Raw genomic sequence first — 27,448 nt, forward strand, 5'->3', positions numbered from 1 at the left:
TTCCTGATAGTCCACCAATGCAAAAGTCCACCTGTTTGCATTTGTGAAGGATCTATTTTCCTTTACTTTGATCATGTGAAGCTGTGCATCTCCAGTTCATGAAATAGAGATCTGCTCGTTCCCTTAGTCAAGACTAAATCCCACTGATTTCAACTGCATTTACATCCAAGTCATACTAAAATCCCATGCATGCTTACCTTTGAGTAAACACCATTGAACAGAGTTCATTTACTCACTTCTGAGTAAACAGAAGTAAGACCTCAGAAGTAAGCACGGGGTTGCAGAGCATTTCTTTCCAGTTTGCTGTTTTAGACTTTGAAAAAAACCTTCTGAGTGACCACACTATTAAAAGTCAGTTCTATATGTGTTTACTCAGAAGTAAGTCTCTCTCTGTTCAGTGGGGTTTACTCAAAGGCAAGCATGCATGGGATTTTAGTATCTTGGATGTAAATGCAGTTGAAATCAATCAACTATTTTTGCGCAGATTTTTTTTAAAAAATAAATTATCTGCAGGGACAAGGTAGGTGGCGGGGCAGGAGATTTCACCGGCTCAGGAGCGCTCCCCCAGGTGAAAAGACACAGGAGCTGAAAGAGCACAGCAATGCACAGACCTGAAAGTGCCCAGCGCTGGACTTGCCAAGGAAACAGGAGTGGGAAATGCAGATGAAAACCAGATTTAAAAAAAGTAGGTGTGATGGCGCTCAATGTGATGCGCTTTGAGCACTTAAAGCCCTAGATCAGCCTTCCTCAACCTGGGGCGCTCCAGATGTGTTGGACTGCATCTCCGGGAGTTGTAGTCCAACACATCTGGAGCGCCCCAGGTTGAGGAAGGCTGCCCTAGATAAATGCTTAAGATAATTGACCCGACAAGTAGATTTGGGGTACTCTTCTATCAAAAATCACGAGGGCTTCTGTAAGTTAGATCTGTGTTTAGGGGCAGGAAGGGACTCAACGAGCACAGCCAAAGGCTAAGGACAGAGGCAGCAAAAGGATTACGATGTGGCGGGGCCGTATGAATGGGAGGAGGCGGAGCCAAGGCAGCCAATTAGCAAGCAGGAAACCGCAGCACCGCCTCCCGGCGTTTCTAGAGTTTTTGAACCTTCCGCGTTCCCGTAAGGTTCCGGGAAGTGCTGCGGCTGCTAGGCAACGGCGTCGCGTACTATTTGGCTGAGCCATGGGGGACTCGGAGGGCGAGGTGTTGCGGGGCACTTTCTCCAGTCTCATGGCGGAGGGGACGATGCTCAGCAGGCGCGGGGAGCTGGCGAAAGCGCTGGCCTGCTACTCCTACGTGAGACGACGCCGAGCATTCGCCGCGGGAGGGGGGGCGAGGGAGAAGCGCGAGGGAGGCGGAGAAGCGGCGAAGACGAAGCTGGCTCTCGTGTACCGGGGCGGCGGGGGTGGGAGGGAGGGAGGGGCTGCGCGCTGGGTCCAGGTGAGGCCAGGTGGAGAAAGCTCGGGCGGGAGGGAAAGGCGGAGTCGCCTGTCAGGGAAGGGTCTAGCGCTTCAGATCCCAAGGCGTGAGGGCCGGCGGGCGGGCTTGAGGCGAGGCCCTCCGCGATGAGGAGCGGTCCGGGAAGAGCTGTCATGGTGGGGAGTGAAGAAGGGCAGAAGCGGGGCCCGTGGCAGAGGCCACTAGTTCTGCGGGGTAGGATGAGGCTTCAGAGAGATCACAGTACTGGTCAGCCCGCTGAAATTGGACACTATGTTTCTGTTTGTGAGGCCTTGCAGCTCCAGCCAGGCGACAGGAACTGTCTCGTTGCCCGTTCAAAATGCTACCTGAGACTTGGAGATACAGAAAATTCCCTGAAGGATGCAGAAGCCTCCCTGGTATCGGATAAAGAGTTTACCAAGGTGAGCAATCAGAAAGAGAGGTCTGGTCTAAAACTAAGGACTAGCTTTCTAGATTGATTGCAGGGTTTCTGGGTTGATAGTTGAGTGGAATTATGGGTTTTTCTCTCCTCTTTTCTCAACCTAGAATGAGAGTAAGGCAGCTAGTGGGCGGGTGAGAAAATTCTGTTGTAAATTAAACAGATTAGGGCTTCTAAGGGACAGCTGGATTGGAGGTAACTGAGAAGCTGTAAGGGTGGGGACGGAGAACGAAAGGGACACTTAAAACATGCACCATCTTCCCAGTGCTCAGATTCTTCTTTGAGTTGGCCACATCAGGAAAATTATCAGGAGCTGGAGTGAGCAAATATCTCAGTGAAAGTCTTGGTTGGCACTTGCTGTTCAATAACACACACAAGATGACAATATATAAATCTTACAATTGTTTTCCCCCTCCCTTATTTTTCCTTTTTGTTACAGGGACTATACCAAAAAGCAGAGGCCTTGTACACCATGGGAGACTTTGAATTTGCCTTGGTCTTTTACCATCGAGGTTACAAGCTCCGCCCAGAGTTGCAGAAATTCAGACTGGGCATTCAGAAATCTCAGGAGGCGATAGAAAATTCTGTTGGAAGTAAGACATGTGATTTCTATTAGGGGGTACAGTCTAATTTTATCTGGGCATGAAACTGACTGAAACTGAATAAATAAAAGAGAGAGTAGCAACAAAAGCAATGCATCCTTAGCTAGGTCGGCATAGTGTAGTGTAGAGTGAGGACTTTGTAGAAGATATGAAGATACGGTCTTTGCCTTTGCAAAACCACAAATAAGAATGAGGAATCCTTTGTATCTTTTAAACTTTATTTGGATTGAATTTTACCAGTTAGGCAAATGGTAAAATAAATTCTGAATTAAACATATGAGCAGCAGAAAGTCCTTTGTGTCTTTGAAGCTGTGGTTTTACTTTTTGTAGATCACCCTATTTTACCAGTTAGGCAAATGGTAAAATAAATTCTGAATTAAACATACGAGCAGCAGAAAGTCCTTTGTGTCTTTGAAGCTGTGGTTTTACTTTTTGTAGATCACCCTAATTTGTTATCTATGCACAACATTACTGAAAGTGAGGAACAGGAACTTTTCAGTGATGGCCCTGATCATGTCAAACTCCTTTCTGTCTTTTATTCAAAAAGGCTTTTATACAGGAGTATAAAAGGAAAATTCATTGTTTGCAATTATTAGGGAGAAGCTGGAAATAAAGCAAATATCATATGCATTTATACATTTGGAATACTTTGTGGAGTTTTGGTCCATGCCATTTCAAGAAAAATATCAAATTTGGAAAAGGTACAGAAAGGGGGCAAATAAAATGATCAGGCGTTTTTGAATGCCTTTCCTCATGAGGTTCTTCAAAAGGACCGCCTGCCGCTTTGTAGGGCATTCCTGACCTCTAGGCTGCTACCTTTTAAGTGGAAATTGCCAGTAAAATTCAACATATTCAAATTAGACTTCAAAAGAGAAATTTCTCTAAAATGAGCGAACTGGGAAAAAGGTTGAAAGGGGGAGTCAAGAGGATAAAATCCATTCCAAATGCTTGGAGCTTATCAAAACCACAGTAATAGAAGCTCAGCTAGAATGTATACCACATGTTAGGAAAGGTACTAGCATAGTTAACGAGCTTGTTAAAGGAAGCTATTACTGAAAAGAAGGCTTCCTTCAGGAAATATTGTCCAAATGAGGAAAACAAAAAGGAGCACAAGCTGGCACAAAGGAGACAATAAGCAGACAATAAGAGATGCAGAAAAACGTTTTGAGGAGCATATTGCTAAAAACATCAAGGCCAACAATAAATAATTCTTTAAATATATAGCAGAAGTGGGAAACCAGCTAGGGAGGCAGTTGGACTGATGGATGACAATAGAATTAAAGGAGTATTAAAGGAAGACAAGGAGATTGTGGAGAAGCTCCTGAAGTGATGTTTTCAGGATGGGAGTCTAAGGAACTGATGCAAATAGTGATGACAAATGATGACCTTCTCAAACCTATTGATAAACTGAAATTTAATAAGTCTCAAGGCCCAGATGGTATCCATCCTAGAGGCTTTAAATAACTCAAATATGAAATTGCTGATCTTCTAACAAAAATACATAACGTCCCTGAGAGCAGCCTCTGTAACAGAGAACTGGAGAATGGCCGATGTAACACCAATTTTTAAAAAGAAAAGGGGATTCTGGGAAATTACAGGATAGTTAGCTTAACATCTATTCCAGGTAAATTGGTTGAAAGCATTATTAAAGACAAAATTTGTAAACATATAGAGGACAAGCCCTGCTGAAAAAGAATCAACATGGCTTCTGAAAAGGTAAGCCCTATCTGAATACCTTTATTGGTTGGCCACCACTTTGGATGGCTTTAAAGGGAGATTGGACAAATTAATGGAGGATAAAGCTATCAATAGCTACTAGTCTTAATGGCTATGTGTTACCTCCAGTATCCGAGGCAGTATACCAGCTGGTGGGGAGTATGGACAGGAGGATGCTGTTGTACTCATATCCTGCTTGTGGGTTTCCTGTGGGAAGTTTGGTTGGACTAGATGGACCCTTGGTCTGTTCCAGAATGACTTCTTACAGTCTTACCGTCTCTGTTTGTAGGCCCTTCTTCCGTGAAACTAGAGAATAGAGAGGACCTCTGTTTTCTGAGTCGCCAGGCAGAGGTATGGTCTCATCAGCTTTTTCAAAAGTGGGTATCCGACCTTCCTTAAAGGGTATAGAAATCATGGTAAGGGATTGAAAGGGTCCAAGGAATGGAGAAAAGTTGGGAAATGAGGATGGCAGGGGTTGCAGTTACTTCTTTCTCTTGCACCTCATGGTTGTTGTTGTGAGGATAAAATGGAGAGGAGGAGGAGGATTATGTATGACACCTTGGGTTCCTTGGAGGAAAAAAGGCAGGATATAAATGCAATAATAAATAAAAAATTGTTTGGGGCATGCAGAGACAACTAGTGGGAAAGGATCTCTCTCTCCATAGTCAATATCCTTGCTCCCCCAAAGTTTCTCTCTGAGCCTTAACAGCTTCCATGCCATTCCATTTGCAATAAACAGTATGTGGCTGGGTGAGGGGTAGGAAATGAGAAGCATAAAATAAGGAGGGAATGGCTCTTATAACTGAGTTTGTTCATTTTGGGATACCAATTTCAGCTATAAAACATGCTGACACTTCCTTCCTATTGTTAAAGAGATGTTTTCAGTTGCTCTTGCTGTAATTATTTCCAGGTGTGGAATTCTAAAGTTTCAGATAAGCATGAATTTGAAATTGAGTAAACTTCCATTGCAACTTTATTTTTCCCCTCTGTTGAAACTAGCATTTTTTAGTATGCTGCATTTGATTTGAGCAGAATGACAGCTATAGAGGGGAATACCTAAGAAATGGCTTTAAATATTTTCTATACCATTGTTCACACAAACTTTTGATGGGAAAGAAATGGAGGGAGCACTTGGGGTCAGGGGGGAAGCACACTGAAAATAGTAATTAAGAAGTGCTTAATTTTTGCTAGATTGCTTCCTAACTCCTAAGCACATGCTTAAACTTTTCATTTAAATCAATGGGATCTAAAAGTGCTTAGTATTTATCTGTGCCCTTTTCCCTACTGCTTAAAGTGCCTCATATCCATTTTCTCATTAGTCCATGCAACAACCCTGCACATCACTGTAGTACATATGGGGTGTTGAAAGCAATTTTCTTAAGGCAAATAGTGAGTACTTGGATGAGCTGAAATATGAATTGGGGGACTTGCTTGCTCATAGTTCATACTCTTAACCACAATGCTACTTTAGAGGAGGGATTGGTGTAAGTTTCAGAGTTCTTATCACATTGCCCTGAAGGTTTTCAATTTTTTTCTTCACAATGAGATTGGAAATCATTCCCCCACACTTTGCTCAATCTGAAATTTTCAGGATTCTAAATGCTCTATTTTAATCACTGCTGCTGTTTTATTCCATGATCATATATCCACAGAGCCCTGCCTGTAGTCTGATTTGCTGCATTTCTATCAGCCTATTTTTTCTCCTTGAAGAAGGAAAGCAGAAATCCAAAGTCTGTGTACTTGTTAAAGACCTTTACATAAATATATATATATATATTTCTTTGGTGACAGAGTAAAAGAGCAAAACAGAAGCTTCAGGTCAAATTTCCCAAAAAGGATGCAAAGTACCTAAGTAAACAACAGGAGCCTGTGAGGAATGAGAAGACAGAACGCCAGCTTCTTGGGGAGCTCTATGTTGACAAGGCTTTTCTGGAGAAATTGCTAAAAGATGAAGGTTGGCTAATGCTGGGTTCTAATGCAAATCTCATCAAGTTTTTGACCAATTGCAAGCTCCCCTGTGAAGATGACTTTGTTGTTGTTTTTAAAAAGAAATGCAAGATTTCTAAGGGATTTCCTAAGACAGTGACTTTTAAACTCTGTTCTTGGGGTTCGGTAATGGCAAGCAAATTTCCTTGAAAGAGAGGTTTCTCATGGTATTGATCTTCTGTTGCAGCCACAAGAGTATGTTGTAGGTACTGCACACACTCAGTTCATGAGGGATGATAGTGAAGCTCAAAAGGCCTAACTAGTGCCCCATGCGAAACTGTATGTGCACCCTACCCTAATATCTGCCCACAAGTATTCTGCATTGCACAGAGTTTGTTTAGCAAATAAATAAACATAGAAAAAAGAGTTTTGAAGATAATGAATTTGAAAACCACCACTTGAGTTGTGAACAGTATCTGGTTTCAATTTCTCTACCCTACAGTAGAGAATTGTGCTGGGTAGCATATATGAGGCAGCTCTGTTATAACGCCAATGAGCAGCAAGGAGCCTTGCGCTTGTGTGCACTCTCCTCCACTCACACACCTTGATTCTGTTACACTAATCCTAGTTTGAGGCAAACCATAGTTCACCTTTTCATCTGAGCTGGAGCTGTAGTTTGCTCTTCCCTAGCAATTGGAAGTTTGACCCTGGTTTTGCTTGCTCAGGCAAATGACAAATGTATTGTTTGCCTCAAAACAGGATAGGAGGGAGGGAATTGTGGCACACTATCAGAGGAGGGATGAACCCAAAGCTTGCTATTCATTCATACCAACCATGGCTTCACATTAAATCGGAACCATCTTTCTCCCCATAGCCAGTACCTTTGCTCCCTTAAAGTTTGTATCTGAGCTTTAACTGCTTCTATATCAAAGCTCAAATTATGGCAAATTGTGATAAAATTAGTGTTGACGTCGGAACTCTACTCCGGTGGTTTCCCCCACATTATTTTAAGGCTATAAAATAATGTCAGTTGTGGTGGCACCATAATTCACTGTTAGAGTACATGCATTGCATATAGAAAACCCCAAGTTCAATCCCTGCCACTTCCAGTGAAAAAAGATACTAGCAGGGCTAGGAAAAAGTTCTGCGTGAGACCTTGGATAATTACTGCCTGTCAGAATAAATGGTACTGGGTTAGATAGACAAATGGTTTGCTTACTCTGCTCATGTGACTGGAAACTGAGTTTACTAGGTTTTCACACAAAATAGGTAAGATGAAAATTTTACTGACCAGCTTGTGTTGCTGTTCAGAGGTCTCCAGTCCTTCCATTTGTACAGAATCATTATTATATTCTGCCTGATGAAATGTTCGGGGTAATCTGAAAGCTTGTAGATTTTTTACAGATTCTAAGGATTGTGAGCAGCATCTGTCTCAGTGACGCTTTCCAAAGATGATGCATTACGGTGCCAGAAGAAGCCTATTAAATGATCACCTTGCCTATTTTGTCTCTCTTAAACTCTGTGACAGATGCAGTATCAATTGGGTATACCAAGTTAGATTTAATGTATTTAATTATTTTAATTTATTATTTTTAAAATTATTCCCTCCCCTTACTATGAAAGCAATCAATACAGCTAACAATAAAACAAACCGCTTTGAAATAATAGTTAATAAATACAGCAAGTTAAGAAACAGAGCTACAGATAAAATAATTTTTTTTAAAAAAAATGCCCTGGGGAAATAAAAAGTTATTTTCTAGTTACCAAAAAAACCACAAAACAAAAGCACAATAAGAGTCAGTGCCCGGCAAACCTCGGAGAGAGCACCACATAAGCAGGGCAGCACAGCCCAAAAGGCCCTTTCCCTGATTGCTGTTATGTCTAACTTCTTATGGTAGCATCTGGAAAAAGCCCTCTGATTACGATCTGTAGTTAAGATTTCCAACGCACAGGCAAGTCCATGCATGAGGAGGCAGCCCTTGAGATACCCAGGTCCCAAGCTAAAGAGTAAGCACCAGCATTTAGTATTATGTCTGGAAATGGAAGGGCAGCCAGTGTAGCTGTTCACTGGTAAGGTATGTCCCTTAAAGGCATCCTAGTTAATAGTCTATCAGCATTGGACTCCTTTTCTGCAGCAAGCATGATGTCTTTTTGGCATACAGTAAAGACCTTGTTATTTGCCCAAGTCTTTCATCTTATCCAATTAAATTCTCATTGTTGCTTTTCCCTGCTGCCACTGGTTTTAATGATTACTTACTGTATTGTTTCTGCGGTTAAATTGGTTTTAGTTCGATTGTTTTATATCCAGATTTAATAGCGTATTTTGTAATATTGTTTGCTGTTCTGGGAGATTTTTAGGTGAAGATTGGCATGCTGAAACAAACATAGTGTTGATAGCTAGCAACCAGTGACAAATCACAAGCTTTGCAACTCTGAAAATGTGAAGTCCGCATAAAGTGAGGAAGAAAGATTGTATCTATGTGTTCCAATAAAGAGGGGGAACATAATTAAAGAGATGTATACTGTAAACGTACCATATATATGTGAACACTGTGGCCTCACATTTGCTTTTCCCCCTCTCTTGTCAATTTCTGCTTCTGGCCTCCTTTCAGACTTGATCAAAAGCACTACAAAGCAAGGAGTAACTGTTGGAGACTTGATCCAGGAAGGACTCTCCTATTTGGACACTCGCACAGACTTCTGGCAGCAGCAGAAACCTATTTATGCCCGGATCAGAGATCGCAAGCTCATGCTGAAGAGATGGACCCGCGATCAAAAGCGGAAGCCCTCTGAAGTGGCCAGATACATCCTAAAGAGCATGGAGGACATTGATATGTGTAGGTGTCTCAGGCAAAAATTGTGCTGATAGGCAGGAACAGCTAGAGCCATCGTAGGGGGTTATTTATTTGCCCCATCCACTAAGATAGAATTGCCACACTATAGGCAGAATAGGATATGTTCTGAGCAAGACAATGTACTCTCCTAAGACCCGATATTGTGCAATGATATAGAGGCTTAAGGGCTTCAACTGGCATATGTAATCTGGACTTGATTCTTGGACCTGTCTGATGCACAATCTGATCCAATCTTGTGAGATCAATTTCAGCTATTGCAGCCTGAGGATGCCGACATAGTGCTTGCAACTGTCCAACTAGCCTCATGTACACTTGACTCTTGCCCATCATGGCTTATTTGAGCTAGCTGTGGGTGATGGTGGTGGGGTGCTGGCTGGGTGGGTCCAGGGTGTAGTAAATGTATCATAGTAGGACAAGTGAAGGAGGCACTGGTGTGTCTGTTCTTGTAGAAACTCACCCTGGAACCAGGGATTTTGAACAATTCTCAACTAGTTATGACTATTCCATTTTCCAGCAAGGTGTGCTTGAGAGGGCTGTAGTTGAGCAGCAGGTGCTCCTAGAAAAAATGGATTAACTGGACCCATACGAGTCTGGCTTCTGATTTATTTATGGGACTGAATCAGTCTTGGTTGCCCTGACCTTTATCAAGAAAGAGAGATGAGTGTGTGTGGAGTGCAAAATTCTTGCTGGATTTTGTGGCAGTTTTTTGATACCATCAACTATGGTATCTTCTTGAGACATCTCTGTGAATTGGAGGTTGGAGGCACTATTATGGTGGTTCCATACATACGTTCCATACTTGACTGGTTTCAGAGAATAGCATTGAATGAATGATTGTGATTCAGCCCTCTGGCACTTATGCTGTGGGGTGCTGCAAGGTACCATCTTATTCTGTCATCAGTGCTATTTGATATGAAGCCATTGGGAATGATCACTAGGAGATCTGGAGTGGGATGCTACATTTTGCTGTTACAACTTGAATCAGACGAGGCTGTGCTGGTTCTGAACTGATCCAGTGGGGGGCTGGATGAGGCCAATAAGCTGAATCTGAATCCTGGTAAGATGGAAATACCCGGTGAATGAGTGCTTCTAAGGTCAGGGAGCTGGGTAGTTGGCCTGCTTTGGATGGAGTTGTACTCCCCTTAACAGACAGCTTGGTAGTTCGGGGGATGCTCCTTGATCTGTCTTAGTTACTGGAGGCTCAAGTAGCTTTGGTGGCCCGGTGTGCCTTTTAGCAGGTTTGGCTGGTGCACGAGTTGTGCCTGCTCCTGGATGGAAGACAGCTTGGCCACAGTGACTCACTCATTAGTAACCTCTAGATTGGAGTATTGCAATGTGCTGTACCTAGGACTGCGCTTGGGGTCATTTTGGAAGCTGCAGCTAGTGGCTAAGATGCTTAATGGAATATCCTATCCTGCCCATATTATGCCAGTGCTGAAAGAACTATTTACTACCTAGCCATGTTTTAAGGTTTTGTTGCTGACACATAAAACCTGAACAGCTTCAGGCTAGCCTGAGAGAGCGCCTACTTCTGCATACACTGGCCCATTCACTGAGGTTATTGTCGGAGGCCTTCCGAGTCACACTGTTTAGGAGAGATACATCTTATGGCAAGTCAAAGGCTTTTCTGTGGTGGCCACCATATTGTGGAATGGCCTTCTCTTAGAAATTTGGTGAGCATCCTATAGTGCAGATTTTCTGTCAGTTAGTAAAAATGTATTCATTCCTGGATACTGATTTTTAGTACCAGCCTATGAAATTATCACATTTTGGATAGTCGCTGTATGTTTTTTTTGTGGACCATTTTGTTATCTTTTATGATAAAAGGTCTGTAAATGATTTTAATAAATATATTTCCAGCTAAATCAAAGTTAGGTGTCAAGAATGGGAAAGACCTCTGCTTGAAACATTGTCAGTAAGAGTGGACAATACTGTGCTTGATGGACCAGTGGACTCCTTTTAACTGAATTGCCGATAAATCAAAAGACAAACATGAACATGACAAAAAGTTCGTCTTTTAGAGACTGTCTTGTACTGATTGAAAGCTGCCCTGGGAGTCTTTTTTGGCTGAGGAGTGGGATAAAAATGCTGTAAATAAATAATCTAATCTGGCACTCTGACCGTTTTATTAACGGTCAGGCAGATTGTAGTACTTGAAGTAATGCTAGCAATAATAGTAGCCAAGCTCTGTTGTTTGGCTGCAGCAAACAACCTGAATAGCGAAAATGGGTAATGAGGGACATATCATGTGTTTAAATATATAGTGAACCACTGAGGGATTTTATTATATTCAATGGTATATAAATGTCACAAATAAAATAAATAATGAAATAATAAATAAATCATAGGAGGGAAATTGTCCAGATGTAGGATGTCCCAATTGATTTGGGTAACTTAACATGGCTCACATGAGACCACATTTTCTCCTTCTTGTCCCCTCCCCACTAAGTGCTGACCAGTGGCTGTCCTGAAAGAAGCTGCCAGAAAGCTGAGCATGTGCTGAAAAAGATCCAAGGCTGGTCTGATGACGAGATCCCCAACAGGAGTGAGCTGGTTGGAAATCTCTACAGTTGCATTGGAAATGCTCAGATTGAGATGGGGAACATGGGTGCAGCTTTGCAGAGCCACCGGGTGGATCTGGATATTGCCAGAGAAAGGTAAGAAAGGAACGATACCCTGTTTGTGCTTGCTCAGGTGCCCAGTTCATACTGGCATCATATAGCCATGGTCTTGATTTTATCACATTAGTCCAGACATTTTTGGATCCTGGGATTCCCAGCTTTCATTAAAAAGAGGGGAGAGGGAATTCACAAAGCACAAGTTTCTATTACTTAAGACTGAAGAAAAGTTTGGAAATAAGTAAGCAGTGTCTGGTACTACAGTATCTCCCAAACTGGAGATGGGAGAATTGGGCCCATGTATAGGTAGAAAGGGTTTCAGTATTCGATCCAGCTTCCCTCCACCCTATGACTGATTCCTCGAACCATACACTCTATCAATCTTCCAGGCTTTGTTCCCTTTCCTTCTTTTCTTCAATCCATGCCAAAGTGTCTTTGAAAACTTGGATTGAAGGAGTACAATTATCAAAAACTGGTACATTTTCTTTTTACTCAATGTAGTATCGTTTGAACATAGAATTTGGAATTTTTTTTTGGTGCAATGCTAAAAAATAAAAGGAAACTACTAGGAGACAATGTTGTTGTTTATTCGTTCAGTCGCTTCCGACTCTTTGTGACTTCATGGACCAGCCCACGCCAGAGCTTTCTGTCGGCTGTCGCCACCCCCAGCTCCCCCAAGGAGACAATAGTACTGCTAAAATCTTGACTGAACCAGTCTATCTGATTTTGCCCATCACATTTTAAACTAACGTAACAGCAGCTAGTACTATTCAGAAGGAGGGCAAAATAAATTCTGTTGTTACCATTTTTCTCTCCCAGAATGTGAGAGAGAAGAGGATCAAACTCTTCTAAATATCCTTTTCAACAAGTATCAGCCTCTTCATCCTTTCCTTATGTATTTACTTCACCTCCTTCTCATCTGGTTTCTTTCAGTTCTGCATTGAGACTAAGGATATCAAGATAATCCAGTTGAGGAGTGGAACTTGACTTCTGGCAGCTGTCCCAACGTGGTGTACAAGTTGGGCCAGCTGGTAGAATTTCCACTTAAAAAAAAATGGCATAAAAAGCATTTGGTGCAAATTACAGTAGTAAATTGCTCAAGTTTGGATATTTTGTGTAAATTTCAGTTCTAAATTGTGCAAATTATGCAAATTTGTGCAATTTACAGCCAAAATTTGCACAAATTAAGCAAATTGCAATCACAGCTTGTACATATGGTGCCCATGGGTGTCACATTGGGGATCCTGAGGAAATGGCAATTTCAGAAAAAAGCAACCCAATTAAGTTCCTAGACTTTGGGAAAAAGCCCATGGCTCAATTTGCAAATGCAAGCTGAGCTGTGGGCTCTGGGGAAATTCAACAAGCTCAAAAGGGGCCAGATTTCCCCATCATGGCCATCACTAACTGGGACTAGAATCCAACCAATGCCCCACCATTTCATGTTCATCCATTGTCCATATCAGCAAACTGCTGAACGGTCAGAATGTTTTCCTCAGAATGGTATTTTTAATCTGAGCCTGCAACACAGTTTCTATATCAACCCTCTGGGCCAAATTTTAGACTATAAGTATCTTAGGGCAGGGACCTATTATCTTTTGTGCCTCTAAAATGCAGCACATTGATGGTGCACCATAAGTTAATACAGTGGAGGCAAAGTACAAGGTTTGGGGGAAGGAGGGTAAGTCAGAGATCTCCCAGGATATTTTGAAGTACCAGCCCAGCTTTTTGATCTTTTGCTTTTGTCTTTATTGCAGCAACTTGACTGATGCCGTCTCCAGAGCCCTTGATAATATTGGCCGAGTGTATGCCCGCATGGGCAGCTTCCAGGAAGCCATTGAAACGTAAGTGGAAGCCAAAGACTAATGAACCCTTCTGCAGTGAGGATATTCTTAAACCAACCCATTTGCCTTACCTTAGTCCTATAATACTATAAACTGGAACTGGTGTTTAATTGTCATAGCTTCCTGTTGGAGGACTAGTGATCTCTAACAGTGAATTTTCAACAAACACTCAAATTACAACTTCTTGACAGAAGCAGTGACAGGAGCTGATTTCTGCCAGTGCTGCTGTTACATAGGGATAAGGAGATGGGAGTCTACATGGTTTGGGTCCAGGTTACCTGCGGGATCACCATCTTCCGTACAAGCTGCCCCACACACTCAGGTCCTCTGGGGAGAACTTACTTCAGCCAGCCACATTTTTCCTTCGCCTTTCAGACCCAAATTCAGATGGTGAGTGCCTGGGACCATCAAAGATGCCCAATGTTGTCCTGGTCTTGTATTGCCTTATGAAGCACCTGATCCTTAATGGTTTCTAGAGGAATCCCCTGTGAGTTGACTTATGCTAGTTTGTTGCTTACATCAGTAGCTAGTAAGATGGGTTAAACAGTGAGCAAGAGCCCTCTTCTCGCAGGACCTGGACAATGTGGGGCATCTTTGCTGAACAAGGAAATGTATGGGTGCATGGAAGGTTAGTTGTAAGCAAGCAACAAGGCACATCAGTTAAGGCATTAGATTTAGCTTCTAATTTCCTGACTTTACCTCTGCTCTTAAACTGGCAGTTTTTTTGACATTGAATTTTGAAAAGGAAAGGTATAATTACAATGTTGGCAATTCTACCTTCTTCCTAATGTATTTAAATCTGCTTTCTTGCAAATTTACCTATATGATAAATGGGATTGTAAATACTTAACTAATGGTAATCCTGATTTCAGGAATCAGGATTCTAAACTCTCAGGGAGAACTTCCACAGAGAAAGGAGGCTGTCCTCTGCAGGCAGTTGCCCTCCCTATGTAGGAAGTGAGAGTGGCAAGGGGGATAGGTGGGGCTTTTGTGAGTCCAATTCTCCACTTCTTTTCCTCACACATGGCGCTTACATAGAATGAGAATGGCTGAATAGGGCTAGATTCTCACAACCATCTTAAGGAACATACATAGAGTGTGAACATATGTTCAGTGTAAGGTGTGAATATCCTCCCTAGTCTAAGACATGATCCTCGCATATTCTTTCCCCATAACATAGAAAGCAAGAGCAAAAACTGGGACCCTTGTGCTGCATTTCTGCTTCCAGAAAGGTGGTGTGAAGCTCTTCTGCTCCTGCCAGCTGTGTATCCCATTTCCACCCCTCCCAGATTTTCTGAGGGCCAAACTGCATGTTACTTTAAACATATAGATAGGTGGGTGGGTGTTTTTAACTCAAAAGTAAGCTCATGGGACCTCATATGGAATTGAACTGAAGAGTGGTAAGTAGGGGGAATTCGGCCTTTGTTCTATGCCTGCAATTTACATTACAATTGCCTTTGGGGCAATGTAAATTGGAGGCGTGGAGTGCCTGATCCATATTGGAACCAAGGGATTACAGTTTCCCTAAACCCTCCATACTAGGGTCCCAATCCATTATTATTATTATTATTATTATTATTTATTTATATAGCACCATCAGTGTACATGGTGCTGTACAGAGTAAAACAGTAAATAGCAAGACCCTGCCGCATAGGCTTACAATCTAGTAACATGTAGTGTCACCTTGTGTGTTCAAAAAGGGGGAAGGCAGTAGTATAAAAAATCTAATATATACAAAGTGCCCAAGGCATGCAACTACACGATATACCGGTACATTGCGTAGTTATATATTGAGATATACACACACACACAATATATATATTGTGTAGTTGCGTGCCTTGGGCACTTTGTACATATTAGTGTCACCTTGTGTGGCCACATTCCATAACTGAAGGAATGGGTCTTGCACATAGAAGCCCTCTGAAAACCTTGGAGTACTGGAGGCATTTTAACTTCTGTTTGAAACTAAACGTGCCCGACATAACTTTGCTGGCAGCTGCTGCCGTAGGCTTTGACAGGGAGAAAAATCAAATCCTCAGAGTTTTACCAAACCCATTAAAGGCACAACACACCTCAACAAGCCACAATACAGTACACCAGTAGTTTTCACCAAACTTTGAAAGAAATATATGATATGCTGAGCTGTAGCTTGGAGTAAAAACTACAATTGTGTCAATTTTCAGCAACTGTTGACTTGCTGTACCTTTAGAAAATTTTATTAGATGGGTTTGAACTTTTGCACAATTATAGAACCTAGCAGGTAGATGATGGGTGCCAAGTTTCACGTTATTAGCCCAACAACTAAGATTTTAATAAGCAGTAAAATTTGGAGGCTTTCAGTGATTGAACCTTTTTGTGTGTCGGGAGGGTGAGGGTCTCACTTTATCCAAAGAGGCACTTCCGTGCCCCTTTAATATTGTTGGAACTTTCAGCTGCTAGCTTTCTCTGAAATGAGGCTCAGTGTATAGATAGCAACAAGTAGTGATAGAGTCGGCGAGTCTCAGACTTTGATCTGAAGATTCAGGATTTTAGGGTCTTCAGAGGAAGGACTCAGGGTGAGGAAATGGAACAAAAGGAAACGTTATTTTCCACAAAGTTGAGAGCTTTTGCTATTCGCTTTAGCCTTATATCCACAAGGCTTTAGCCCAACTAACCAGGCATATCTCGGCTTTGCCTCCTGATCCATCAGCTGCTATCTCTCAGCCCCACCAAGTGCCACTAATCTCCACCCCCCAGCCTGCAAGGCATGACACATTACATCCTAAGCTTCACCCTTTCAGTCTCAGGATCTGAGCCTCAGAAGACCTAGCAACCCTAAATAGCAACCAAATTGAAATGGATGGTAGGGGACAAGAGTTGATCCTGGGGACAGTTGAAAACACTATTGGTGTAGTGCTGGGCTAATGGGGTCTTGACTAAAGATGTGGGGTGTGTGTGTAATTTTGGAACAGAAAGCTACTTTCCAAAACTGGTTGCAAATTTCTATGTATTTTGCAAAGCTGGGAAGAGAAGATTCCACTGGTGAAGAGCAATCTAGAGAAGACTTGGTTGTTCCATGAAATTGGCAGATGCTACCTAGAGCTCGAAAAAGCACCCGAGGCTCGAGACTACGGTGAAAAGTCCTTGCAGTGTGCAGAGGAGGAGGGAGACATTGAGTGGCAGCTCAACGGCAGCGTGTTGGTGGCACAAGCACAAGGTGAACTGATTTTCACAAGCGTTGCATCGAAATGTCTTTCTTCACGAGCAAGGCTGTATCTGTCCTGTAATATTGTAGAGTTGCCACTACTTTCTGGAGGCCCGGGAAAGCATGCTTTGCCTCCCCTCCCCCCCATACCAATTGGGGCCTTAAAGTCCCTCTTAACCTTGCATTAAGAGGGCCTCTAAGGCATGTGCCCCCCCCCACCACCACACACATGCTAATCGGAGCCTTAAAGGCCTTCTTAATGCATGGTTAAGAGGGCCTTTAAGTCCCCAATTGGTATGGGGGCGGGGGGAGAAGCGCGATTTCCCCAAGGTTCCTGTCCGCCATTAATGCAGTGGGGGAAAGGGTACAGGTCAGGCTCGAGAGCAGAATTTTTTGTTAATCCTCTGCATTCCAGGGGACATGGTCCTCTCCTAATCTATATTGTATGCATAGATCATAGGCACTGTTGTTAGGGAAGAAAGTAAAAAAGTCAAGTTATTAACAATGAGAATGAATAAACAATATCCTGGTCAATTTCTGCACTTTTATTACACTGTAAAATAAATGAAAGCAGGTAGAATACCCTGGTTGTTGTTTTTTGCACGTTATCACAGAAGAGTTTCAATAATCATCTGGAAATGCATGACACAAACAAGAGATTAGTTGTACAGGTTTCCTTGAAGTCCGTAATTTGTTGTTTTTTACTTTGCCTTTTTTTAAAAATAACCAAAACATTTTAATACGCAGTGAAACTAGAGGATTTCCAGTCAGCGGTCACATACTTCGAAAAGGCTCTGGAAAAGGCAAAACGCATCCATAATGATGCAGCTCAGCAAGCAATCATCATTGTAAGTGTTTGGCTATAACTAAAAATCAGGGGAACTGTGGGAGATGGGGATGGAACCAATAATTTTGTGTCACTGTTACAGTCAAGGCTTTGGGTCCCTGAAGTGTGGGCTTTGGGTCCCTGAAGTGTGGGTTTTGGGTCCCTGAAGTGTGGGCTTTGGGTCCCTGAAGTGTGGGTTTTGGGTCCCTGAAGTGTGGGCTTGCTGAAAGGGAGATGTAGGACCAAGATGTCACTGTCAGCTGTAGAATTGGGACCAATGCGCTGAAGGTAAAATGGTACAAAATATAATAGCCAAGTTATCACATGAATGTAAATGGTGTGTGTACATGTACATGAACTGGGCAAGGGTTGAAGTGCTGGAAAAGTGACACATACAATTTGGGCAGGGGCAGGAAAGATAGTACAGACTTGAGTGGGCACAGAAGAAGTGTCACAAACAACTTGGGAGCCATAGTGGTATTCTCAGAAAAGTTTCTTGGTTGTGTATGACAGCAAGATCATAAGTGTAGAAGGGGACAAGACTTGTGATTTCTTAAAGTTTAGGAAAGCCTTCAGTAAAGAGGAAAACAATGACTTCATGCCATAATGCTTTCTATTTTGAAGATGCAGTCTTGGTATTAAAAGAGAAATAGATACATTTATGGAAGAACAGTTAGTAGCTATCAGAGACAGTGAATAATAGGTGCTGGGAGAAACAGTGAGGCAGGATGGCTTCTGGGCTTTCCAGAAGCATCTAGCTTCTGGAAAGCCCATAGCATAGGAGACTGGGGGTGTGGAGTAAATGATATCCATTGCATTCCAACAAAGTACCCTGAAGCATCTGAAATGCGTCAGAGCTCTTTTATATTAAGCACCTCTTTTTCTGCTCCTTTGCCCTTGGCTTTTTTGGCAGTTCCTGTGGGGTTCTCCCTTTTTGCTGGCTTTGGCCACTGTTGGAAACAGGATGCAGGACTAAATGGATCTTTGGTTTGAGTCAGCAGGGTTCTTCTTACCTTCTAACAGTGGTGTATGCACCGGTTCCTGTGCCTACTAAGAGGCCCCACAGTCCTCTCTCTCATCATTTCCTAGTGCTAAGAAAAAATAAATCAGAGTTCTAATTCCCTACCATGAGGGTGCATACTCATGGTAATGCGTATGTGCGGACTGCACATTTCAAAAGCAAGTTGTAGTGATGAAAGGAGAGTTTCTCATAAGGCCTACCTGAAGCTACCCATTTACTTATCCTGCCTATTTTTTCAGGCCCTGGATGAAGCCAACAAAGGGTTCATCAAAGAGTTGAAAGAAGAACAGAGATGTGAGAGGATGCGTGAATTGAGAGGTTGGTTCACATACTAAGCTGAATGCCAGGCGTGGGGAAGATTTCTGAGTCCAGGGCTCAGATTCCCACTTCTCCAGACCAATCTGTCAGGCTGGATGACAACAAGGGCTCACATGAAGCCCCTGACATTCTCATATTTCCTATGCCCACTTTCCCGTTCTCTGCACAGAGAGCAGCTTGGAGCTCCTTACTGCACGTGGAAAGGGACCTGGCCAGTGGTTGGAAGAACGGTTCCTCCAACTGCCAGTTGAGTTGTGTGCCTTGCTGTTAGCTCTGCTCACTAACGGGAGAGAACAGTAGGGATTCCTCTGCCAGTGCTAAAAGAAAAGGAGTAGCCTTCCTTTAGCGCTGGGAACTCTGGTCCTATCTCCTATTAGTGATTAGCCTGGGTTCCCTCTCCCAATGCCAGTGCTGGGAGTGGGAGCAGGGCCTCTGAGAAGGGCAGGAGAACCTCTGTGAGCCAGAAGGAGATCCTGCACCCTGCTGCACACACAGGATCCCAGGCCTCCTATGGTCTATCTTCATTTGCATGGCTTGCTAAGCTGGCTGTGGAGTCAGCTTGGGTGGGGCAGAGTAGGGTCTCCCTCAAGTGCTGTGCCTGACATTCTGTTGATTTAATTTATTTATCTCTCCACAATGTACAAGCAAAATAAACTATACTTTCCCCCCTCTCCCCACCCCCACATGCCTCTCAAAGTCTTCTTACCCATCTCCTGTCATTTCTCTTCCGTTTCTTCTTTCACACTTAACTTTCTTTCATCCCTCTCTCCTGCTACTTTTACATTCATTTCCTCCTGCCCTTCCTTTTTATTCCCATTTTTCTAAAATTACCATTATCACCATCGTTACTAAAAAAATACAAGCCTTGCTCTCTTACCATCTCCCATTGCCACATCTGCCTATGTAGTATGCATGGTGCAGCCACGGCTCAGGGTGGTCAAGCAAATTGGCACTGGGCAGTCTGTAGCACTGAGACACATCTGAAAGTTGGCTGGACCCTACTGGGGGGTCCCGACACTCAGAAACACTGCAATAAACAGTGATAAAAACAGAACATAATAAAACCAGTAGCAAGGGTTAAAAACAATGCATATACAGCTAAAACAAAAACAGCAAAAAAAAAATTAAAGCTGATGCCAAAAAAACCCATAATGTAGGTGCTAGATGAGCCTTTCTGAGGAGAGCACTCCACAGATGAGACACTCATCACATTTGATGGGGGCAGCTGGAGGAGGGCTTCTCATGATGACCTTAGGGTAGGTAAATATTGGAGAAGATGCTCCTTCAGGTAACCCATCCCCAAACCATTGTGGGATTTGAAGGTCAAAACCAGCACTCTAAATTGGGCCATAGAACTAACTGGCAGCCAGTACAGAAAGCAAAAGTACTGGTATAAATTGAATGTATCAGCCAGTCCTAGTTAACAATCTAGCCAGCCTATATTGGGGTAACTGAAGTTTCTGGACCATTTTCAAAGTCATCCTCATGGATAACACATTGCAATAATCCAAACAGTAGGTTACCAGAGCATGAATAATGGTAACAGGGTTATTTCTCCCCATATAGGCTCATAATTGGTATATCACTCTATCAGTGCTTGAGCCACCGAGGACACTTATGCCTGTAGTGACAATGAGCACCTCTTTAGTGCTGATATATGGGGTAACCTATAGACTGAATGAAAAGCTGCTCCATTCCAGAGTTTAAATCTAGAACGCATTGAATACAGACTGCATCAAAAAACTACCTGACACATTGTGAATGATGCTCAGGGTCTCCTAAGAATGTAGGACAGCAATAAGGCTGTGGCACGAGTGGGCATGAATAGCTATCACATGCAGCAGATGGAAGCAACAGGTGATTGCCAACAGTTCAAGTAGCACCAGAATATGGAACAACCATGCCATTTTTGCTATAAAATAAACGGGGGAAATAGAAAGAAATAAGTAATTAAAGTCCTCCTCCAAGAATCAGAAACTCACAAATTCAGGGACAATTCATTATTAATCCCCTCCGTCTCCTGCTGAACAAGAAGCAAGAAAACAAGTAAAACCTGCAAACAAGAAGTTTTTAATTAAAGGCACAAAAGCCCTAAAAAGCTGTAATAGTCCACACTAGACAGACAGACTCTGCAATAGCATTTAATTTTAAAAATAATAATAATAATCACAAATCAGGACTAAAACAACTATGAGAGGACAACTCAGTACATACTAGAATGCAATGTTGACACAGATATCTTGCAGTGCTGTATCAAGGCTGACCTATAGGTGGTAGCATTTCTCCAGTTTCTCATTTTGGGGTAGGCTGGTCAATAGATAAACTTCCCGTTTTTGCTCTTAGGTACTATATTGTGTAAGTTATTTGACTTTTAGGCTTAATTTTGTTTATTACTGGTGTACCCTGATTTTAGTGGCTTGAGTTGTTTTTGCAGTGCTCTCTCTTAGAATCAAAGACTTGAGGATTACCCAGTCCCTGTTTACCCTACCCTGTGCCTGTTTGCATTCTCTTCCCCTCCTTATGTTTTATTATGATTTTAATAGAATGTAAGCCTATGCGGCAGGGTCTTGCTATTTACTGTTTTACTCTGTACAGCACCATGTACATTGATGGTGCTATATAAATAAATAAAGAATAATAATAATAGTAATATCCAGTCTGCTTCCTCCCCTTCCTTCCCACTCCACAAGGCAGGAGTCTCCATACCTCTATCCCCACTTTCAAAAAGCAGTTGCATTATAGCAAGACATTGCAAGAGAAAGTGTAAAAGAAAAAGACAACTCCCTTCAAAGCTCTGAATGGGAAGCAAAACTCACCCAATAAGTATCCCCATAGACTTAGCCTCAGAATTGCTTTGGTTTTAGCCTTGGGCAAGTTGCCCTTTTTCACAGCTTCATCATCACATTCTGTAAAATAGGAACAGGGATGAATGTTGCCCAGAGGGGGGCAACATGTAGGCCAAATCATTTGGAAGACCATAATTCCCATGATCCCTTACCACTGGCTATGCTGGCTAGGACTGATAGGAATTCTAGGCCAAAACATATGGAGGGTGATAAGCCACCCCACCCCCTGCCTTAAACTGAGGGTAGGGCTGCGCTATATAATCCTAGAGAGGATCCATTCTGAGATTCCATTTCTCTCCTAGAGTTTGAAGAGGAGGAGGAAGAAGAAGAGGAGGAGGAGGAAGAAGAAGAAGAGAGAGAGAGAGAAAAGGATACAGATGTTGCAAAAATAGCAGAGGTCACAGTAGAAGCAAACAAAAGGGAAGAATCTGAGAAATTTGAATCTGAAGGAGAGAAACTGGTATCAGGCGAAGAGGGAGGAGAGACACTTGCTTCTGAGAATGGGGAAATGCAAGAGATGGAGGGAGGACAGACACAAGGAGAAACTGAGGAGGAAAGAGTTACACAAGGAGAAACTGGGGGAGAAACTCGGAGAATAGAAGAAGAGGATGACACAGAAAACCAGAGCGAGGACATTCCAGGATAAGGCCTGTGAAAGTTTTAAAGCCTGGAATTGTCTTTGCCATGGTCATCCATTTTGCTTCACAATATTTTATCCCCAAGTCACTCCTGGTGCCTTACAGGGCATTCCAAAAGAACCATGTTGCTTCTGAATATTTTAAGGGCGTTCCAAGAAGATAGGAAATGTTGTAATTTCATGCAAAGCACTCCAAAAGTCCACTATTGGTTTTTCAGATAAAAAGGAACTGCTCTGACCATTAAAGATCCTTCAGAGGCCATATGTAGTTATATATTGTAATGGTTGTTTTTCACTGACCAGCTTTATTTATTTAAAATATTTTTAGGCCACCTTACAGGACAAGAATCTTTCCAAGGCAGCTTACAACAAGAAAATTCATATAAAATGGCAAACATTCATAAAAACAAAACCACCATAAGACAGATCCTACAGCATAATTACAGCTACAAAGCAAAACAGTTCATAAAATGTGATTAGGCAAAGACCAGAGTAAACAGATTGGTATTCAAATCCTTCCTAAAAACCTGCAGTGATGGGGCCTGACAGACCCCAATGGCAACACATTTCAGAGATATGGGGCCACTGCAGAAAAGGCCCTCTCATGTCCACCTGCTTTCAAAGGTAAGCAAAAGAGAAGGGCTGCTGCTGCTGATCTTAAAATGCAGGTAGATTGATATGGGTGAAGGCAGTCCTTCAGGTAACTTGATCCCAAACCATTTAAGGTCTAATGGTCAAGAACAGTACTTTAAATCTGACTTGGAAATGCACTGGTAACCACTACAGCTGGTACAGTATAGGCATTATATGATCTGATCACCTTGATCCCTCCAACACTCAGATGGTTGCATTCTGCTCCAGCTGAAGATTACAGATAATCCTCAAAGGCAGCCCTAAGTACAGCATGTTACAATACCACAGCTTGGATGTCAGTTAGCATGGCTAACTGAGACAAGGTCTGTCCTCTTCAGATAGGGCCACAGCTCATGTACCAGCCTAAGCTGGTAAAATGCACTCTTAGACATTGCAGCCACCTGGGCTTCCTCAATTAGTGCAGAGTCCAGGAGAACTATGTACTTGTTTCTTTAGGGGAGTGCAACACCATCTCAGACCAGTTGTAAACTCCATCCAGAATAGCTGGTTTCCCAACTCACAGTATTTCCTTCTTGTCTGGATTAAGTCTCAGCTTGTTCACCCTCATCTACCCCAAAACAAGACTTCCACATCCTAGACAGAAATAACAGGTAGACCTCAGTATCATCTATGTACTGATTACACTTCAGCCCAAACCTCTGGATGACTTTCCCCAGTGGTTTCATGTAGATGTTAAAAATGGATTACTCTTCTAGGAAGGAGCAGAATCACTTTAACCCTATGTCTCCTAAAGCTCAACCCAGATAAACTATCCAGAAAGATGCCATGGTTGGTTGTATCAAAAGCTGCTAAGAGTTCCAGAAGAACCAACAGGGTTACACACCCTCCAAACAGAGTAATCAAGACTGTTTCCATCCCATAACCAGGTCTGAAACATGATTGGAATGGATCTAAATAATCCATTTCATCCAACACTGCTTGGTGCTGTGATGCTAACACGTACTACACCACTTTGCCCAGGAATGGCAAATTTGACACTGGGCAGTATTTATTTGAAACTGCAGGATTAAATTTAATTTCTTCAACAAGGGTCTCATTGCTGCTTTTTCATTGCTGTCACAAAACACACTCCAGAATGCAAACAGGTGAGACCAAAAAAAGAAAAGAAAATTAATTTGCCCAAGAACCTAAGTACACGTCAGAGATGGGGTCTGATCTCTAAAACACAAAACCACTATTTTGAATCCAAATATGGTTCTCAAGGGCAGCTCTTTGGTTTGCAGAATGCCAGCCTATCAGTTGTTAATTACAAAAAAAGTATCTTAAATAAAATAAAAATCAGAAGGGACAGGGAGCCTGACAGGTGCAAATAGAGGTGTCTGTGGGCACTTTTGTGCCCATGGACACTAAGCGAGAGACTCCTGACCCCTCTAGCTATACTGTAGCCATACTAGAGTGACCAGATACAAAAGAGGGCCAGGAATTTCAACAGGTGCTGCATGCATACAAATGATATTGGCTGAAATTCCCTTTTCTATACAGCTGTTAAAGATACTGGAGCCCTGTCCTCTTTTTCATATGGTCACTCTAATTTTTTGTTTGTAACCATCACTATATGTTCTGTCACTAAAGTCCTCTGGGCTGTGTTATTCTGGGGGTGGTGGTGGTGGTGGTGGGGGTAGTAGTCAGATATATATATATATATATTGTACTTTTGCAAACCTGGGGTTTCCTGCATGCATGGATACTCCCGTTTTGTTTTGGCTACAGTCACAGGAGCAAAGGAAGCTGCCTTTTACTGAGAACGCTCCCCCACCCTAGAGGCCTCCAAGAGGCAGCTGGATATCCATCTGTCAGGGATGCTTTAAGGTGGATTCCTGCATTGAGCAGGGGGTTGGACTTGATGGCCTTATAGGCCCCTTCCAACTCTACTATTCTATGAGTCAGGCCATTGGTCCATCTAGCCCAGCATAGTTGACACTGGCAACAGCAGCCCTACCTGGAGATGCCAGGGGGTCGAATTTGGGACCTTCTCCAGGCTGAGAAATTGTCGAAATTGACTCAATATCAAAGGATTTAATCTGAACACCTGATTTTATTTACAGCCTGCTGGAGGGGTTACAAGTAACAGCTCTGAAGACGTCTCCCTTTTATGGCCTCTGGTTTATCAGCTTCGCTAAAAACTCACTGGTTAGAAGTTTTCTGTTTAGCAACAGCTGCTGTGTGCATGTTTCAAACAGAACGGCCCTGCTGCCATTCACCAGTCGGCTTGCTCAGCAGTTGTTCCCTCCAGCATGCACTAATCACGTGCAGTGTATAGAACAGCGCAAGGAACGCGTTGTTCTGCCCAGCCGGATCCTCTCACGCACCTGCTCAGAGGCAGGCTCGTGCTTTCTCATACGGCGGCAATCCGTTCCCTCCCTCCACACGTGCGCGCTGCCGCGTAACCGCGGCCCTTCTCGCCAGCGGAGTCTTTCTTTCCCATTCATAAACCGTTAGGAAACCCACAATTCCACCCTGCAGGAGGAAAACTGATGACCCCCTTTATAAATAAAACCCCAAAACGTCGTAGACCTTGGGACTAGACTGGACGCTCGCGCACCATTGCTGCTGCTGACGGCCGCCGGGGGGCAGCCGAGTCCCGAGCGGCGTTTCGCTCCTGCCTGCCCGCGCGGCCGGCCTGCAAGCTTCGCCCGCCTGCTTTCCCGCGGTACCAGGCAGGTAGGGGCCGAGGGGGCGTGGCCTCCCCTCCCCTCCTCTCCCCGCCCCTCCCCGGCGGGCGATTGAAAAGCGGCTGCGGGCGGGCTCCGTCCTCCCAAACGCGAACGAGCCCCCGCCGCGGTCTTGCACGTGCCAGAGGCGTTGATCCCGCTGCGTCCGCCCCCCTTGCGCTCGGCGGCGCGGCCATGGTGAGTGAGTGCGGGGGGCTCCCGGGGCGGCTGTTGGGGCGCAGGAGCCGCTGTCACGAGAGCGAGCGGGCAGCCCGACGCGTGTCCACACGCAGGCAGGGCTGCGCTCCCCTTCCCACTTCCCTGGGGTTGGGGAGAGCAGCTTGCGGAGCCTTTGCGGGGAAGGAAGCCTTTGGCGGCCCTGGAGAGGACGGGGGTGGGGTGCGGTGGGGTGGCGGGGCGGGGCGGGGCGAAGGCGGCGGGAGGCGGAGGCAAGCGAGGGCCACCTTGGAGGAGCTCCGCTCCGCTCCACCCGGGGGACCCCGAAACAGCTGCTGTGGGGCGGCCCCGCGCCACTCGCCAGCTGGGCTGGGGGGATAACACAAGAAGACCCCCGCTTTTCTCCCCACCACATCCATCTTCCTGCTGGTGTGGAGGGCAGTTGCGAGTTACAACCACGATCCTGGTTTCAGGGGAAAGGGGATGTGGGGGGGATGATAGGCTGGGGCGGAAGGTTGGGGGAGTCTTGGGGGGGGCGATGTGTGGGGGAAAGGGCTCCGAAGTGGGAGATCTGTAGTACGACTTCGCTCTACGTTTGTATGGTTTCTTCTTGTTTGTCGCTGTACTGCATGATGAATCCTTTCTTTGGCGCTAAGGTGTTTCAGCCAGGGTGGGGCATTTGTCACCTTTCAAAGGATTTGAACATTGCAGTCGTATACAAAATGGACCACTGATTTGACAGAAGATTACATTACAGATAAGAGCTACAGTTAAATTGATTTCTTCTCCTGGAGTAACTTGAATTGAATGTAGGAGCATGTAAACATGACGCTTGCACAGAACTCGTCATCAAGCAGGGTGAGTGCTATGAAATGTAAGAGCCTACGTACCTGTCCCTACATCAACTTAAGGTAGTCCAATAAAAACGATTCACATGGTTTGACAGTCCTTCACTTACTTGGAATAAATAATATGCTGCTGCTGCTGCTGCTGCACAGGTGGGAGAATTCTACCTCAAACAGTTTATGCTGTTTGGGGATTTTGAGAAGTGTACTCAATTTTGAGAAGTAAAACAAACAAAATTTGAAATTCACATTGAGTGGTATGGGGGAAACAATGAGAAGTTTGCTGAAAATGCACTCAAAAGTTTTCTGAAGCATGCATGGGAAGAGGGAGGGGGAAATTCTCAATAATTCAGGATTTAATGGCCATGCAAAGCAGCAGAAGAGTTCTACAATACTTCCCCCTCCATCTGTAAAACCTGATGGAACAATAAATCCTTTGAGGTACTTTTAAAGAAACTGTCTTGCCCAAGTGATTATTGCTCTTAACCGAAGTGATACAGGGAAACGAAACTTGGGTGCTTGCCTATGCAAATGAACAACTCTATAAACATACTTCTAAAGTGGGCTTTTGTTGTATAATTGGAAAACTTTCTCCCACTTTCTTCCACATACCCCTACTGTGTTTAGAGGCTTCAAAACCATTTTATCTGTATTTAGGTTTGTTTTCTTGTTCTGTGTAAACCACAGAAGCTGGGCAAGAGGGCAGTTGGAAAAGGATGTGAATATCTTTCTAAAGATATCTTCAAACCCTTATTTCAAAAAGTTGTATAAATGTGGGATGGGCCCCCTGAAAAGTCATGGAGGTGGTTGGTATCCTTCAATTTTAGAAGCTCTTGGCTTCCTTTAAAAACATCTGTTCCTTT

The 27,448-nt window shown here is 43.6% G+C and overlaps 1 protein-coding gene across 2 annotated transcripts; it reads left to right on the forward strand.

Annotated features, from left to right (window-relative positions):
- Positions 1-1,160: 1,160 nt before the first annotated feature.
- On the forward strand, positions 1,161-22,520 carry ODAD4 (outer dynein arm docking complex subunit 4). 2 transcript variants are annotated; one of them, XM_063138297.1, is made up of 12 exons: positions 1,161-1,288; positions 1,720-1,851; positions 2,308-2,461; positions 4,476-4,537; positions 5,978-6,140; positions 8,725-8,949; positions 11,417-11,624; positions 13,340-13,426; positions 16,426-16,622; positions 17,358-17,458; positions 18,697-18,775; positions 21,924-22,520. In XM_063138297.1, exons 1-12 carry the CDS (start codon positions 1,175-1,177, stop codon positions 22,265-22,267), a joined length of 1,866 nt encoding a protein of 621 aa, XP_062994367.1. In that variant the 5' UTR covers positions 1,161-1,174; the 3' UTR covers positions 22,268-22,520. The 2 variants fall into 2 exon arrangements, with proteins under 2 accessions (XP_062994367.1, XP_062994366.1); XM_063138296.1 differs by lacking the exon at positions 1,161-1,288 and having other exon boundaries at positions 1,498-1,851.
- The last annotated feature ends 4,928 nt before the right edge of the window (positions 22,521-27,448 follow it).

This window comes from Elgaria multicarinata, chromosome 11, assembly GCF_023053635.1.
Source record: "Elgaria multicarinata webbii isolate HBS135686 ecotype San Diego chromosome 11, rElgMul1.1.pri, whole genome shotgun sequence".
In the NCBI taxonomy this organism is placed as follows: domain Eukaryota; kingdom Metazoa; phylum Chordata; class Lepidosauria; order Squamata; family Anguidae; genus Elgaria; species Elgaria multicarinata.

Bases quoted from the DNA above. Each gene is read 5' to 3' on its own strand.
- ODAD4 (XM_063138296.1), top strand. From the start codon at position 1,558: ATGAGGAGCGGTCCGGGAAGAGCTGTCATGGTGGGGAGTGAAGAAGGG. The intron at 4,538-5,977 runs GTATGGTCTCAT...CTTTGGTGACAG, and splicing joins TTCTGAGTCGCCAGGCAGAG to AGTAAAAGAGCAAAACAGAA. The intron at 16,623-17,357 runs GTGAACTGATTT...TTTAATACGCAG, and splicing joins GTTGGTGGCACAAGCACAAG to TGAAACTAGAGGATTTCCAG.